The sequence below is a fragment of the Alligator mississippiensis genome, chromosome 12, assembly GCF_030867095.1.
Source record: "Alligator mississippiensis isolate rAllMis1 chromosome 12, rAllMis1, whole genome shotgun sequence".
NCBI classification, from domain to species: Eukaryota; Metazoa; Chordata; order Crocodylia; family Alligatoridae; genus Alligator; species Alligator mississippiensis.
This window is the reverse complement of record NC_081835.1, coordinates 37,193,361-37,209,250: the sequence shown is the minus strand read 5'-3', so window position 1 is coordinate 37,209,250 and position 15,890 is coordinate 37,193,361. Positions and strand designations below refer to the sequence as shown.

The following is a 15,890-nucleotide window of genomic DNA, read 5'->3' as shown; positions in this document are numbered from 1 at the left end:
ATTGCTTAGTGAAATTAAAAACAAACAAAGCAAAATGTTAAACATATAGAAGGCTAAATACTATCCTTAAAGTGAAAATGCCTATTAATATCAGTGGGAATTTTCTTGTGTAATGAGTCCATTAGTTTACCTAACAATTTCAAAGTACAGTACCCTGTCTTAATAGAGCATACATATAATTACATTAGGTGGTGGAATGTATGTACATGACACACAATGGCAGTTTTAGACAGCAGAGCTCATTTAACTAGTTTGCCTTTTGAAAAATCGTGGTCATCCAAAGGGACTGTGGGAGGAAAACTACCATTATATGGTACTATCCAATTGTCCGTCATGAGTGACAGATGTAAAATAATGGGGTGTTTACATGCCCTCACCCATTCCCCTCACCCTTGGGGAGACCATGTAAACACTCCCTGCACGCCCCACCCCCACGTCAGCCACTGGTGAGGGGGCTCCCTCCAGCTCCACCTCCCTGCCAGCTGTTGGGTTCATGCGCCCACCCCTGCCTCCTCCCCACCCAAGCCTGCGCAACCAATCGCCGCTTGCCGTTTTGGCAGCACGTGCAGTTGGCAAAAAGCATTAGGGATAGGCAGACACACAGACAGACTAAACCCTTTATTATATTAGAAATGATGAAGCATTTAAAAATCCCTAACTTATACATACACAACATATTTAAGCCACAACAACACACCTGATGGCAGCCTGACACCTACTAAAATCACTAGGAAACAATCCCCAAACTAACTCATGCAGAGAACAAATGAAATAAGACTCCAGTCATGAAGCACCTCATGCTCGGTCGGGCCGGAGGCAGGTTTGTCCTCTCGGCAACGCCTGGAGCGGGGCAGGAGCCGCCGGTCGCAGAAGGAGCCGGTCTCGGCGCGCGGGACAGCCAAAGGCACCGCCACGTCCCCGAGCCCCGGCCGGGGCGGGCTGTGGGGGTCGTGGCTCCAGCTCCCACCAGCTGAAGGGCCACGGCGAGCGGCGCGGGGCTGAAGAAGCTCCAGCAAGAGCCCGCGTCGGGCAGCAGCCTACAGTGACCCAGTGTGCATGTGCAAGCCCCGCCCATTCGCACAGTCTCATTTTTAGACTCGCGAAGGATGACAAAGACGTGACGGAGCTAGCGTCCGCCCGCATGAAAGATGGAGGTGCAGGCCGGACCCGCATCCCTCTCATACAGCCGTCTTACTCTCTCTGCCATGACGGAAGATGGCAACCGCATTTGAAGTCTTTCCGCAGCACTTACCCAACCAAAGATGTCTGCATTTCCGGCTACCCTTTGACCCGTCGTCGGAGGGCGGGATTTCCGGTAGCGACCGGGTGGAGGAGGGCAGACCAGATGGTTGGCTCGTGAGCGGCCGCTGGCTCGGGGCGGGGGCCGCGGCGACTTGCTTGGCGGAGCCGGCTCGGGCGGGGAATGGAAGTGGGGAAGATGGACGAGAATGAATGGCAGTACCATGGGGAAGGGAACCGGAGCCTCGTCGTGTCCCACAGCCAGGTGAGGGTGGTGGCGCGGGCCCGGCTCCTCGCTCCGGCCGAGGAGTGAGTCGGCCCCGGGTGGGGGGCGGTTGAAGCCGGGCACCCCGTGCCCTGCCGCCGGGGGCGGCAGGCGGGGTCGCCGGGCCTTTGCGAGGTCTTCCTTTCCTTGCTTGGGAGCCGGAGGGGCGAGCTCACAGGGCGCCCCCCCGCAGCCGACTCGGGGAGAGCGGGTCAGCATGGGGCGGGAGCCACGGGCGCGGCGCTGGGATCTCCTGGGCCGCTCCACTCCCCCTCCCCTCGGTAGCTTTCCGCTCTGTTTCCTTGTCCGGGCGCGGCGGCGTCCTGCCCTGCCAGGTTAGCAACGGGCTCTTCCCCAGCGGGCCCGGGATTCCAGGGAGGAAAAGCAGCTGAGGACCAGTCTGTGCTGCTCTTCGGGGGCAGAAACCGGGAGGGGAGGAACAAGGGAGGGTGTGGAGGGCAAGCATAGCCCGGGGACCGAGGAACACCTTTCCCAACTTTCTCCACCCTTTAGTTGCCTATTGAACAGCAGCTCCAGTGAGTAAGGTGCTGGGCTTGGGACATTTGACTTCTGCTTTTGGCTTAGCCCATGATTGAGGTTTTTTATGCACTTGTCTCCGAGGCCAAAAATTATAGTAAAATTATAGTAAAAATCAATGAAAACATCAGGCCTTTTTATTTTGATTTGTATGTTTCTGTTTTTATTTCCTCCTTTCCATATATATCAGATTTTGATAAATTTATTGTTCAAGGAGTTTTCTTATGTTTCTGCAGAACACATCTTCAAAAGTCTATTTAGTTATTGTATTATAGAAACTTAAGAAAGAGTACATGTGTTAATTACTGTAGGGCTGTGATGTGATGCATTTTTAAATGTGTAGAAAATGAGGAAACCTACCATAAATTCAAAGTAGTTACTGTGTGTCACATCTCATTTTAAACAAGCAACAAAATATCTATGATGTTTATGGTGGAAGTAAAGGGTATCTAGGTTGTAGCTGTATTGATCTAGAGGAAAAAGCAGTCGGGGCTCGTGGTAAAGGTGATATCTTTTATTGGACCAACAAGATTTTTGCAAAGAAATGTCTTTAATTGGAAGCTTTCAGGCACAAACACCCTTCATCAGGCATAGGAGAGAAGATTGTAAAGGTTCTCTTGGGTAGAAATGAAAGTTCATATTTCATAATGAAAGTTACGGTGAAGTAAAAGCATTCATACTGTTGCTCTACTGTAGAGGACAGTGAGCCAGTTAATGCTGTTTACTGCTACTAGATCATCATTACAGACAATGGTAGAAGATTCTAGCACTATCCAGATGCTTATTTTATTGGCTTAGGTTTCTTGTTCATAAACCATCAGTTGTGTGTGTGGCCTGAAGCCATAGGTGTGTACAGGCAGTCCTCGACTTACAACGTTTTGAGTTGCAACATTTCGCACTTACATCATTTATAAATTGACACCCTGTTTCAACTCTCTGACATCAGTTTCGACTTTACGATGCTTGATCCAATGTGATGCCACACCAGTGAACAAGTTTGCTGCATCGCCTATCTCCCTGGAAAACATCTGTCCAGACTTCCTTGGACACTTTCTTTAAAAAAGCAGACAAGACTCCAGAAAAACCTGGAGCCAAGACTCCTGGGAAGACTACAGTCATGAGCCCTACAAAAAGTCCAGTAAACTTACCTCGAAGAAGTCCTTCCAAATCAATATGATTGCTATTTACAGTATAAATACATGAATGTAGCTATATTACTCGTCTATAATTGATTGAGTACCAAATTCTGGGTTATTTTTGGTGAAAATGGGGTATCAGGCCTTGTTCAGGAACTAATCCCCCATTTATAACATTGTTTCCTATGGGGAAAATCGGTTCTGAGTTGCAACATTTTGACTTAAGATGTGGTTTTCAGGAACCAATTGTGTCGTAAGTCCAAGGACTGCCTGCATTAATGAAATGATTGCATACAAAGAGGGCAACCTACTGACTCTCACTCCAAGAAATGCATTTAGAGTTCCTGCTCTGCTATACTTAAAGTTTATTTAAAGTTATTTATTTTTAAATATTGATTACACGTGCTATACAATCTACAAGATGGCTTGGATTGCTTTGAAATTTTACGTCCTTGATTGGGGCTCTGAGTAGTATAAAGAAAAATTGGATGTCATTTGCTGACACTTGCAAGACACAGCACCATAAAAGGAAACAGCATTTTTTAAGATTGACAGACTGAGCTTTTTCTTTCATTTGGGATCAAGCTGTAGCTCTATTTTGCCATTAATGTCTTCAGTCGCTTAACGTTTATCGCAATTAGTATATGGCGCTTGATATGTTGAGTAGGCAAAATTGGAAAGAGTATTTGGAGTTTGCCTCCCAGGATGGGCTTGAGCCCAATGTTTGTAAAGCAGACAGTTGCACTGATCATGTATGGACTGAATACCTGAATATTTTTTATTTTTAGCTTGCCAGTTCTCATATGAGCAAGGTGGAATGAGGGGGTAGGGGGTAGCTGTTGAGTCTCATCTGCAGCCAGTGATGATTCTGATCCACCCATTGGCAGAAGTCTTTGGTTTGGTGAGGTGTCTTGCTACCTCCTTTAAAGCCCTTCCCCTCCCCCTTTGTGCCCCCCCTTTTAAAATGTGCAACTTGACTACAGCATAAAATTCAAAAATAAAATTGCATCTGGAAAGGAAGCTGGGAGAACGAAGGGTTTGTCTTTGGCAAGGGGTAGGGGAAAAATGGGATGGGGAGGCTGGGTATGATGATAGATGGTAGGGCAAATAGGGTCGGCATGCTCCTGATGCTCTAATATTACCTCCAGTCCATGTTTGTTTAGGAGCTCTCTCCACCTTGGGATATAAAAGTCCCTCTACTTATGCTTGTGGATACGTTGTAATTTGGATAATGCTTGTCTTCTGACTTGGCTCATATGAGCTGGGAAGTGGGGCTCCATTCCTATCTGTGCTGGTCTTGGCTTCTTTCCTGGCAAACCCTAGTGTATAGTCTCAAAAAACCCCTCTCTAGCCAGTAAGCCTCACCTTTTCTGCTTGTGTAGTTGCTAGCCTGTGAATAAGCATTCTACCATAGAATGTTTTGGGTACCTATTGGAGGAAATGCTTTCAGTAAAAAGCCATAGTACAATTATGTGATCAGGCACAGCAAGTATGCATTTTGAGGGTTAATGGTCTGTGAGTTTTCAGTAGGAACCTGCACATTTAGATATTCCAGTTCATATGGTGGGAAGAAAGCAGTGTTAACAGTTCAGTTGATAACATGTTTTGGGAGGTGGGAGTCATCTCAGTCTGTGTCCCCGTATTCACCTCTGGCACGTTGGTCCAGCTTAGCTATCTTGCAGTTATTGATGGCTTGTGAAGTATTCCATGTCACTATCTGAGGACCACCTGATGGTTTGTGACCCCCCTGAATTTCCTTATCAGTCTCACATAGCATTGAGATACTCTGCTTAGATACTCCTCTCATTTGTTGTTGGATCTGGGAATGGTCCTTGTATTCTCTGCAAAGTATGGTAAGGAAACCGGTGACTTGGCATATTGGTGTGAGTAAGAGTGCTACCATACTGATCAGCACAGAATATATTGTGGTAATGGAGTAAAGCTATAAATCATTAACAGCAGATTCAATAATACCGAGGTCAACTTTTAGGTTCTTATGAGCATATTCAGATATTTCGCATCTAATTTCCCTCCTCCCTGCCCCTCCATCTTTTGAAGTGACAGCAACATAACATATTTTAACAATATTAATGAGAATATATTTACCACACATAGTTACATTTCCTTTCTGGTTAAATACTCTCACCTTCTTGACAACCTCTCTGTGCTCTATCTATCTATCTATCTATCACTATTCTCAATGTCAGGTTCATGTTTGGTTACTCTGAACTTGACATTGTGAGTTTTTCAATATCACTGGATACTGGTGGTTCAGCACTGCACTACTCGCTGTCATTGTAGAATGCAAAACCAGTGGCGCACAAACTGATGGTAAGCTAGCAGTTGCTTACCTGTTCTGTTCTGTAGTCATTCCTGTATCTCTCAGTTGTTTAGTATGGTGATGCCAAAACCAAAAAATGTCACAACTTAGATTTTTATTCTAGTATTTATTATTGTAGTCAATTTATATCAAACCTGGCAACCGTATTATCCATGAAATTGTTTTCTGCAGATGAATTGGCAAGTGGGATTGGCCACATGAGTGTCAAAATGCTTTCCTAAGAGCAACAAGACTGGTTGTATCAGGTTGTGTACTCTAATCTGTCTTTGCCTATTAAGTTAGCATATGATGAATCCTCATATGGCACTGGGGCAGTTTGTTTATATTAGTTATACCATAGCCAATGGTCTGTAGCATTTGCATCTGTTCAATTAAAACAGGAGATGCAGTAACAAGAAGTTCATCGTTAGACTCTTATAAGCACATTCAGATATCCGTGGTGCAGCTGACGACGGCTACAGCCACCACTGCTGCCAGGATTACTTTGGCTCATCAATCATTCATAATGTTGTGGCATAGCTGTCGGGTTTGCATTGTCATTTGGGGTTTGCACCTAGACAGAACATGAAGCAAGGTGTTGCATGGCATCTGCTCTGTCCTTTTGAGGGAGGAATTGAACTTTATAGTCAGAGGTTGAAGCTCAAGGCTATCGGTGAGTTCTGGGGGTGTGCAGAGGTTCTTGCCCCTCTGGGTGTATAGGAGCTGCCAGTTTTGCTTCCTCATGTATCCTGGCATTTGGGAGTCCTTTGTCTTCTTGGCCCCTCTTCCTGTCTCTGTGTATGATAACTGAGATTTGTGGGGAGACTTGTTCTATTGAAGGGAGATCTGAGCTCTGTCCTCTTCCCACATTTCTCCCTGGTGTGGTTTGAACTTTTTTCCTAACCTCCTCTTATGTGAGCTGGCTTCTGGGGAGTATGTCCTGAAAGTAATGTAAACTTGAACCTTTGAAAATGAGGAAATAGAAACTTAAAGTTACATGCCGCTACTTTGGTGGGGAAAACTTTCCAGCAGTATGAAGAAAATGCCTATCTATTTTCATTGCCTTTGAGCTGTCGTGAGTAGGAGCTACTTTTATACCTGACTTACACTATTCTTCCTGTGAAGGAGACTAAATATTAGACTGTATCTGCCACATATTAGAACTCACTCATCTGTAGGCATGCAGTGCCATGCAGTGCTTTCACTTATTAAATCTGTATGCTATTAATTTTCCTCACAGTTAATGACAGTTTCCAAGGCCCTATACTGACACAACCTAGCATGCATGTGTTTCCCCAGGGATAGCTACCAGCAGCCTATAGTTGTGCTGCTGCTAGTTGTCCCTAGCGAATGCCCCTGCATGCACGCTCCGGTGCGTGGCAAATTGCCCCATGTAGGATAGGGGAAACTGGGGCCAGCACCTGGGCTGGCCCTAGCAACCTTACCTGGAGTTCTGGGGGTGCCTCCCAGGGGCTTCATCAGGAGTCTGACTGGCAGCTGGAGCATGTCTCTGGTTGGTTAGGCTTCAGATTTGGGCAGCACACACTGCTGCCACTTGCACTTCTCTGCTTTTTTTCTCCATATGTTTTTTTAGATGCTGGGATTTCCCAGTACCTAATTTTGCATCCACACTACAAGTAGGAAGCATGGAAAACCTATTCACGCATGCCACGTGCATTTTGTGGTGCCTCCAAAAGCTTTTGAGGCATTACAGAGTGCATGTTTCCATTCATGGGCATGCAGCTTCTGTGCCTATGGCTGTATCATTTAATTGCATGTGCAAGTCGGGAGAGCAAAATTGTTCTCCCTTAAAAGGGTGTAGCTTAGCTTTATTGCCTGATACCACAGTTGTAGCTCTGCCAAATTTCTACCAGAAATGGGGGTCATGGCCTGTTGCAAAGTCTGGGGCCCTTGGGCATGGTAGACATGGCCAGTGGCAGAGCAGGGTTAGTGAGGGCCATGTTGACATTAGCCTCACTTGTCCTATAGCTGACAGTTCTGCTGCTGTTTGTCCTAGTGCCGCCATCCTTGCTGGTCCCTACTGTCCCTTTGCCTAGATCTGGCCCATAAAGGAGCTCTGTGGTCTGCGTCTGGCCTGGAGCACAGGGTAATTTTAACACCCCTGTTGGAGTGCAGTACAAGTCTTTCTGTTAATCAGAGCTATTATAAACAGTTAATTAGTATGGGTAACATGAGCGTTTTGGTGTGTATATACTGGTGCTATCCCACTAGTTTATTTGCCAATGGCTTGGTTTTGTACTATATGCGGGTCTTTAACAAACTCTATTCCCTCCCCCCCCCCCATTTCATGCCCTTTTCATGAGTTGAGAGGTGAGGCCTGCAGGCCACTGCTTCAAAACTTGCTTTTCTGTATGAGGGAAAAGAAAAGGAAAAAAAGTCATCAGTTCTTCTGAGTTCTTGTCAATAAGTGAGCCATGAGTCTTTAGTGCAGTAGACTTCTATTTTAACAAATATTTTCCAGCAGAGATACTTGCATTTAAAGTGCCGTTCCATAAACTTTAGTGTGTTTCTATTTTTTCTCTCCAAATCTAGTAAAACAGTATGTTTAGGGTTTGAAATAATGTGTGTTATTTGTATTTTGTTACAGAAATACAAGCGTGCAATCTCTACTGCTTTCCCTCATGTAGTTAACTACATGTGTTTTTCATTTAATTGGAGCTGATGATAAATATTCATGTATAGTGTCCATATTGGGATAGTATTGTAACTTAATGCTTTGTTAAAATATGAACATATAAAATATTTTTATTGCAAAGAGTAGCATCTGGTCTCTGCCCTGAAAACTTCTAATCAAGCAGTACTGAGGAAGGTGCATTTAAAGTGAAGACGGATGGACGTGTGGATAAACTCAAAAGTGCAGGGAACAAAGCAGGGGAAGAGAAGGTAAACAAAGAAGAGAGGTAGGAAGGAGTTGGAGCAGATGGCCAAAATGCAGTAAAAACTGCATAATGTTTCGGCTGTTCTAGTTGGCTGGAAACTATTTTAGTTCCTTTCTGAAGTTTTTCTCTCAAGGCCACCTGGGAGGGACAATACATACCATCAGGGTACTAGAAGCCCTTGGGCAAGGAAGAATTCTCAATTTTTGTGGCTTTAGAGTATGGGGAAGTATTAGTTATGCAAGACCATCACTTCAGGGTGGATAAATAATGATGATTAGAAATTGAATTTTTTTTACATTGGATTTTTAATTTTTTCAAAAGTTTAAATTAAAATTAAGTTTTCCTTTTTTAAATATGAACCAGCTTAAAATGTAATTGGAATTGAATACAGTGTAAGCAAAGGTATAAATTTAGTATAATCTATTAAACTAATTTAAATTGTGTGTTGAGTCAATAAACCTCTACTAAATACTCTGGAATTAAAGGCTGATTTTCTTCTACAGGGGAACATATCTAACTTCTGAGGCCAAGCTTTAAAAATCTGGCACAGCATTTTGGGTATTAGGGGCTTGACCCTGTTTATATTGCTGGATGCAAGGGGTCAACAAAGTCACTGCAAGTGTTAGAACCTGACCTCTGACTCCAGCAGACACCATCATGTGTATTTATTAATCAGGATTATCCACAGAGTCCACCTGAATAGTATCAGACTCCTGTTTTGTTCTTTCTACCTGAGCTCTCATTAGCTCAGCTCTCAAATTATGAATATTTATCATTCTGAGTCCATAATGGAGGCTTAGTTTCTAGCTCAGGGAAAAACTGCTCAGTAACTACTAACCCCCTGCTTCTGAATGGTTCTGGGTACTTCAGTTAAACGGCCTTTCCAGGCCCCTCTGCAAATGGATCGAGATGTGATGTAATTATTAATTTCTCAAGTGCTCTATTCATGTCTCCAGACCAAAAGTACTTTAGCACAGAAGGCTAAGGGTAGCAGAATCATGGATTGTTGGGGGGGGGGGGGGGGAATGTTTTGTTTTGGTTGGGGGGGAAGAGTCAAGGATATGGTGAATTCTCACCAGTAGAAGGAGTCTTTGTTTGTTGTTAACTTCTTGTGTGAAGGAGAGAGAGGGAGCAGTGTGTGCAGTAGAAAGGACCAATGCTGGGCTCAAGACAATGTAGGTAAAGGACAAACATTCTGTGGAGCATAGATGATACTGATTTCAGAGGAAAAAAACTGCCATGGCAGCAGTTTGCAAAAAAAAAAGACCCTATTGGGGAATTTTTTTAAAGCAATTTCTGCGCTTCTGTGCGAGAGAGAGGAACATGTGCCACATGTAAACAGTGCAACAAAGAGATGTAAAGTCTAGTAGTCTGAATGAAGCAACATTATGAGAAAATGCTTCTCAGAAGGTAGTTAACTTAAAGATGGTTATATGGACATCTCTGAGCCATCTGGATAAATTAGTCAGTAAACTTACTATTTTTTAACCATTTTTATGATTTGCCTACCATATATTGCAATGCTAGTAAATGATAAATGGATGACAATTATGTTAGTTGTTTTGCATGTCAAATTCAGGAGAAGTGTCGTGAGCAAAATCGACCTCTCTATTTGGCCTTCATTGACCTCTCTAAAGCCTTTGATTCTGTAAGCCATGAAGCCCTATGGATAATCCTGTCCAAAATTGGCCTCCCAAAGAAGTTAATCAGTGTTCTGAGACTTCTATACGACAGCTGTCAGCAAGGGTGCTCAGCAACAGGAATCGAACAGAACCATTTGAGGTGAAAACTGGAGTGAAGCAAGGTTGCGTCATTGCTCCAACTTTGTTTTCCGTTTTCATCTCCACTATAATGCACCTTGTCGACAGAATGCTCCCACCTGGAATTGAAATTGTTGAGGTTAAAGAGTCTTTCATCCATCCTATGCACAAACTCGAGTCCAAAACGAAGACCATGACAACACCCATAATGGAGCTCCAGTTTGCAGATGACAATGCTGTCATTGCTGAATCTGAAATGGACCTCCAAACCATTCTTAATGTATTCTCGGAAGTCTACGAGAATATTGGCCTAACTCTAAACATCAGGAAAATGCAAGTCCTTTACCAACCTGCTCCAAATGGAGAAACAAACTCTGCCTCCATTCAAATCAATGGAGAATTGCTGGAGAATGTGGATCACTTCACCTGTCTTTGATGAAAGATGGCTTCCACGGCAGACATTGATGTGGAAATACAACACTGCTTGAACTGGGCGAGCGCAGCCTTTGGCTGTCCGAGTAAGAGTGTCATCTTAAATCATGACATCCTTGCTGAAACAAAGCTCTTGGTTTATCAAGCCACTGTCATTCCAGTTCTGCTGTATGGTTTGGAAACTTGGACCACATACAGAAGACGTCTCAGGAGCTTGGAAAAGTACCACCAATGGTGCCTTTGCGGGATCCTTCGGATTAGCTGGGAGGATAGACGCACAAACATTAGCATATTGGCTGAAGCAAATTCCAACAGCATTGAGGCCATGATCATCCAAAATGAACTTTACTGGACAGGTCATGTTTGCATGCCTGACTCCTGCCTTCCAAAGAGAATCTTTTTCTCACAGCTGAGAGGGTAGCCCACCCTCAGGTGAGAGTGGGTAGCCCACCCTCACATGTGCAGGGTGAGGGTGGGCTACCCACTGTGAACTCAGATTCAGGGGCTGCTCTGGCTTCTTCCTGGTTGTGGGGGGCTGGCCCTGGTTGGGGCTGCGCTTGGGGCGGGTGGCGGTAGTGCTGGGAGGGGTTCCTATGGGGTGGGCTATAGCCACCCCAAAATTCCCTGTAGATCCACCCCTCCCAGCATCACCGCCACCTGACCCTTGTGCAGCCCCAGCCTAGTGCCTAGCTCCCCCTGCCAGGAAGAGGCTAGCGCAGCCTCTCACCCTGAGCCTGCAACAGGTAGCATGCCCTTGCCCAATGCACAAATCCAGGGGGGCACATGCCCTCCCTGCCTCCCCTGGGGGGGTGCACGCAGCACCAGGGTGCCACCCTCCAGACGAACTACCTCTGGCTCTGCCTCACTCCTGGTGGGCTCACATTCACCGCTTTGACTGGGTGTGCAGCACCTGCCTCTAGCCCCGCCCCACTCCCTCCCTCACCATGGGGGGCCTCGATCTTCCCCACCAGGCACCTTTTCCCTCCACAGATTTAATGGCTGGATGCTCCTCTCCAAGCCACTGAGCTCCATTTCTGGCTGTGTGGATGGTGTGGCTGCGCCAATGCACACAGCACTTATCGGTGACATTATTGGCTACAGTGGCCAAAATAAGCCAATTGCTGATAACGTGAATTTTTCTTTTATTGGTGCCAATTGAATATGCAACTGACTTTAACTATTTTGTTTCAAGGTCCAGCTTTTGTAATTGTATGTATGTAATTATGAACATCCATTATTTGCCATAACTGCGACTTCAGTATCATCTATTGGTACTACCAGCCATACTGCAACTAAACATATGAGTAGTTCATTGTCTGAGGTATTTAAAAAATGTCTTTCTTCATTGTCAGGTAAAACTATGGATCAGTTAATAATCACAACCAGCAAAGTTCCCCAAGAAAACATAGATGAAAGGTTCCTTGGTTCATTTATGTAACACATTATTTTTTTCATCTTGGCCAGAACAAACACTTCATTAACGTGGTTCAGTCATTATGGCCAAGTTCCACTCCCTCCAGCAGAACTGGAAGGCTACTGGACACACTATGCAAAGTACATTGAAGGGAAAAGTGTTAAAATGAGTCTTGATGGGTGAAGCAATATACAAAATGATTCACTAATATGTGCTTCTGTGGAAACAGAAAATGGCATTGTTTATCTTGCACTAACAGTTAATACATCAAGAGATGCCCATACTGCAGAATATTTAAAAGTAGCATCAGTAAAAGCTATATTTTTATGAGCAAAATTTAGTACTCTACAACAGGGATTTTCAACCTTTTTTAATAAGTGTACCCCTTCTAACTCAAAGTTCCACTTCCTGTACCACCTTATTTTTTTCTTGGTTTTAAGGGGTGAGAGCAGATTGAGGACCCTGCAGTGCAGGAGGGAGTGGGGCTGGGGCAGGTGCTACACAGCTGGGGCGGGGCAGAGTGTGGGACGACACCACAAGCAGTATGTCTGGGGGATGCAGGGTGGGGGGCGGCTCCTGTTCTTATGTGCACCCCTTGGGGAGGGGCGTTTGCCCCTGGATCTGTGTGGGGCAGGCTGCAGCCTACGGCTGGGGCAGCAGCGGGCTCTTTCCGGTGGGGGCTGGGCTGTGCCTGGGGTGAGTGGCAGTGGCACTAGAAGGGGGGTTGGGGGTGGCTATGGTCAACTCTGGAGTGGCTGTAGCTCTTTCTTCTTCCCCCCCCCCCCCATAGCCCCACTTCTATAGCCCCCCTGTGGTGAGAGATGGAGTGGGGCAGGGGAGGCACTGCACAGCTGTGTGCACCCCGGGACTGAGCTGCATGCACCCTGGGAGGGCATGGAAGGGACATGTGCCCCCAGATCTGTGTATGGGATGGCTTGGGACCAGGGCAGCGCTGCTCTCTTCCCATTGGGGTTTGGGCTGGGCTGTGCATGGGGCGGGCGGTGGCAGCACTGGCATGAGGGGGGCTATGGGAGGGAGCTGCAGAATTTGCTGTAGTCTTCCAACCTGCTCCCAGTGTCACCCCCCCCCCCCCCAGTGCACTGTGGCCCAGCCCTCCCACTGGGAACAGACAGGTGCAGCCCTGCCCTACATGCAGATCTGGGGGTGCATGCCCCCCCATGCCCTTCCTAATGGCAGTGCTGGGGGGGGGGGCCAGATGGGATTGGAGGGGGAGAGCTCGCATGTGGCCGCTACCGCCACCTATTGGCTGAGGGTGACGGCCAATCAGGGGAGCGGGCAGGTGCTGCGATGTGCAGTGTGGGGCCAGCAGCGCCCAGCGTGTCCCTCCCCCTCCCCCAGGTAAGAGGAGAACACACCGTGGAAGACACCGCCGCTGTGCCCTAGGGTGCACTCTGTCCCCCATCTGCCCACCTGCACATACCCCCTATAACCTTTCTGAGTACCCCCAGTTGACAACCCCTGTTCTACAAGCAAAACTTGAAGTGTCATGTTTGTAGCCTTGTTAGAGGTAAAGAGTCAAGTGTATCAAAGATGAGAAGAAACTTTAAAATTATGAAGCAAACTTGAAACTTGCAGTATATGGGCGCATCCAGACAAGTGTGTTCGTGCCTTTTGTCCCATCTCAGACCCCTTTGAGACAGGGCAAGAGGCACGTGTGGGAACAAAAAAATGTTCCCCATGCTGCAAGTTTGCATCCTGGGGAGAAAATTGGACCCCTGGATATCCAGGGGTCTAAAAAAAGTGGGGCAGGCAAACGGAGGCTGGGTCCTCCAGGGAAATGCTCTGGCTGCCAGAGCGTCTCCGTGGTTGGCCCCTCGTCCTGGTGCTGAAACGTACGGCCAGCCAGGCTGCATGTTCAGCACCAGGGCTCCAGTGCTGGTGAGTAAGGAGTCAGGGGGGCTAGAGGAGGGGGGGAGGGGACCATGGGGGGGACCCCCACCTGATCACTGTGCAGCTGGGTCCTGCCATCCTCAGGGCCCCTCTCCCACCCAGCTGGGTTGGGGCCATGGCGGCAGGGCCAGGTGTGTTGTGTGGGGACTGCACGCCATGCCCAGACAGGTCCTGCCAGCCCTGGGGCTGCTCCTGCCGCCTGGGTGGCAGCGAGCCAGCAAGGGCAGCAGGACCTGGCTGGGCCTGGCATATGGTCTCTGCACGCCGTGCTGGGTTGTGCCACCATGGGTTGGGCCCTGAGGGCGGCAGGACCCGGCTGGACCCCGCGCATTGTGCCAGGTCCTGGTGCCATGGGCCTGGCAGAGGGGCCCTGAGGGCGGCAGGACTTGGCTGGGCCCAGCACACGGTCTCCACGCGCCAGGTCCTGCCACCATGGGCCGGGCCCGCCCCGCCCTGGCCAGGTGGCATAGGGGCCTTGAGGGCAGCAGGTCCTGCCACCAAGGGCCCAGTCCGGCTGGGCAGCAGAGAGACCCCAGGACCCAGCTGGACCCAGCAAGTGTCCGGAGATTGGAAACTAGCTAATGTGGTTCCCATCTATAAGAAAGGGAGGAAGGAGGACCCAAAAAACTATAGGCCCATAAGCCTCACATCGGTCTTGGGGAAAATCCTTGAAGAAATCATTAAGGAGCACATCTGTGAGAAGCCAGCAGGGGACATCATGCCCAGGGGAAATCAACATGGATTCATCAAAGGCAGGTCCTGCCAGACCAACCTGATGGCCTTTTATGACCAGGTAACTAAATCCCTGGATGATGGTGTCACCGTGGATGTAGTCTTTCTGTACTTTAAGAAGGCCTTTGACACTGTCTCTCACCCCATTCTCATTAATAAATTGAGCGACTGTGGCATTCATGCCTACACAGTTGGATGGGTCAAAAATTGGCTGATGGGGCGCACCCAGAGAGTGGTGGTGGACGGGTCGTACTCGACCTGGCGAGATGTGAACAGTGGGGTCCCCCAGGACTCAGTCCTGGGGCCTACACTGTTCAACATCTTCATCAGTGACTTGGGTGAAGGGGTGGAAAACGTATTGTCCAAGTTTGCCGACGACACCAAGATAAGGGGAGAGGTAGGCACGCTAGAAGGGAGAGAGGCTGCAATTAGACTTAGATTACAGAGGTGGATACATGGTAATAGGATGGGGTTCAATGTAGGTAAATGCAGGGTGCTGCACCTGGGGAAAAGGAATCCGCAGCATACATACAATCTGGGGAGCTCCCCCTTTTTGAGCACAGAGGCGGAAAGGGATCTCGGAGTCATTATTGACTCCAAGATGAACATGAGCCGCCAATGCCAGACCACAGCCAGCAAAGCCAACCACACCTTGTCGTGCATCCAAAGATGCATCTCAAGCCAGTCCAGAGAGGTGATACTCTCCCTCTACGCGACATTGGTCCGGCCTCAACTAGAGTACTGTGTCTAGTTCTGGGCATTGCACTTCAAGAAGGATGTGGCCTGCCTTGAGAGGGTTCAGAGGAGGGCCACCCGCTTGGTTGGAGGGCAAAAGGGCAGGCCCTATGAGGAGAAGCTGAGCGGGGATTTGGTGGCTGCCTACAAACTCGTTAGGGGAAATCAGCAGCAAATAGGAAGAGCCCTATTCTCCCCAGCAGCATCTGGGGTGATGAGGAACAATGGTCAGAAGCTGCTAGAGAATAGGTTCAGGTTAGAGATTTGGAGGCACTATTTCACTGTCAGGGTAGCTAGGATCTGGAACCAACTTCCTAGGGAAGTGGTCCTTGCTCCTACCTTGGGTAAACTCAAAAAGAGGTTGGATGAACACCTGTCTGGGGTCATGTGATCCCAGCATGTGCTCCAACCAGTGGCAGGGGGTTAGACTAGATGATCTATTCGGGTCCCTTCTGACCCCTAACTACTATGGAACGTGGTCCCCATTTGCTGCAACGGGTCATGCCACC

At 47.6% G+C, this 15,890-nt stretch overlaps 1 protein-coding gene across 1 annotated transcript in view; it reads left to right on the top strand.

Moving 5' to 3' along the window:
- The first annotated feature begins 1,310 nt into the window (after nucleotides 1–1,310).
- IPPK (inositol-pentakisphosphate 2-kinase) overlaps nucleotides 1,311–15,890 on the top strand; it is a 136,208-nt gene continuing 121,628 nt past the window's right edge. Inside the window, exon 1 of the mRNA XM_014595391.3 lies at nucleotides 1,311–1,504. Within this exon, the coding sequence (XP_014450877.1) occupies nucleotides 1,424–1,504 (81 nt within the window). The 5' untranslated portion in view covers nucleotides 1,311–1,423. The remainder of the gene's footprint in view (nucleotides 1,505–15,890) is intronic.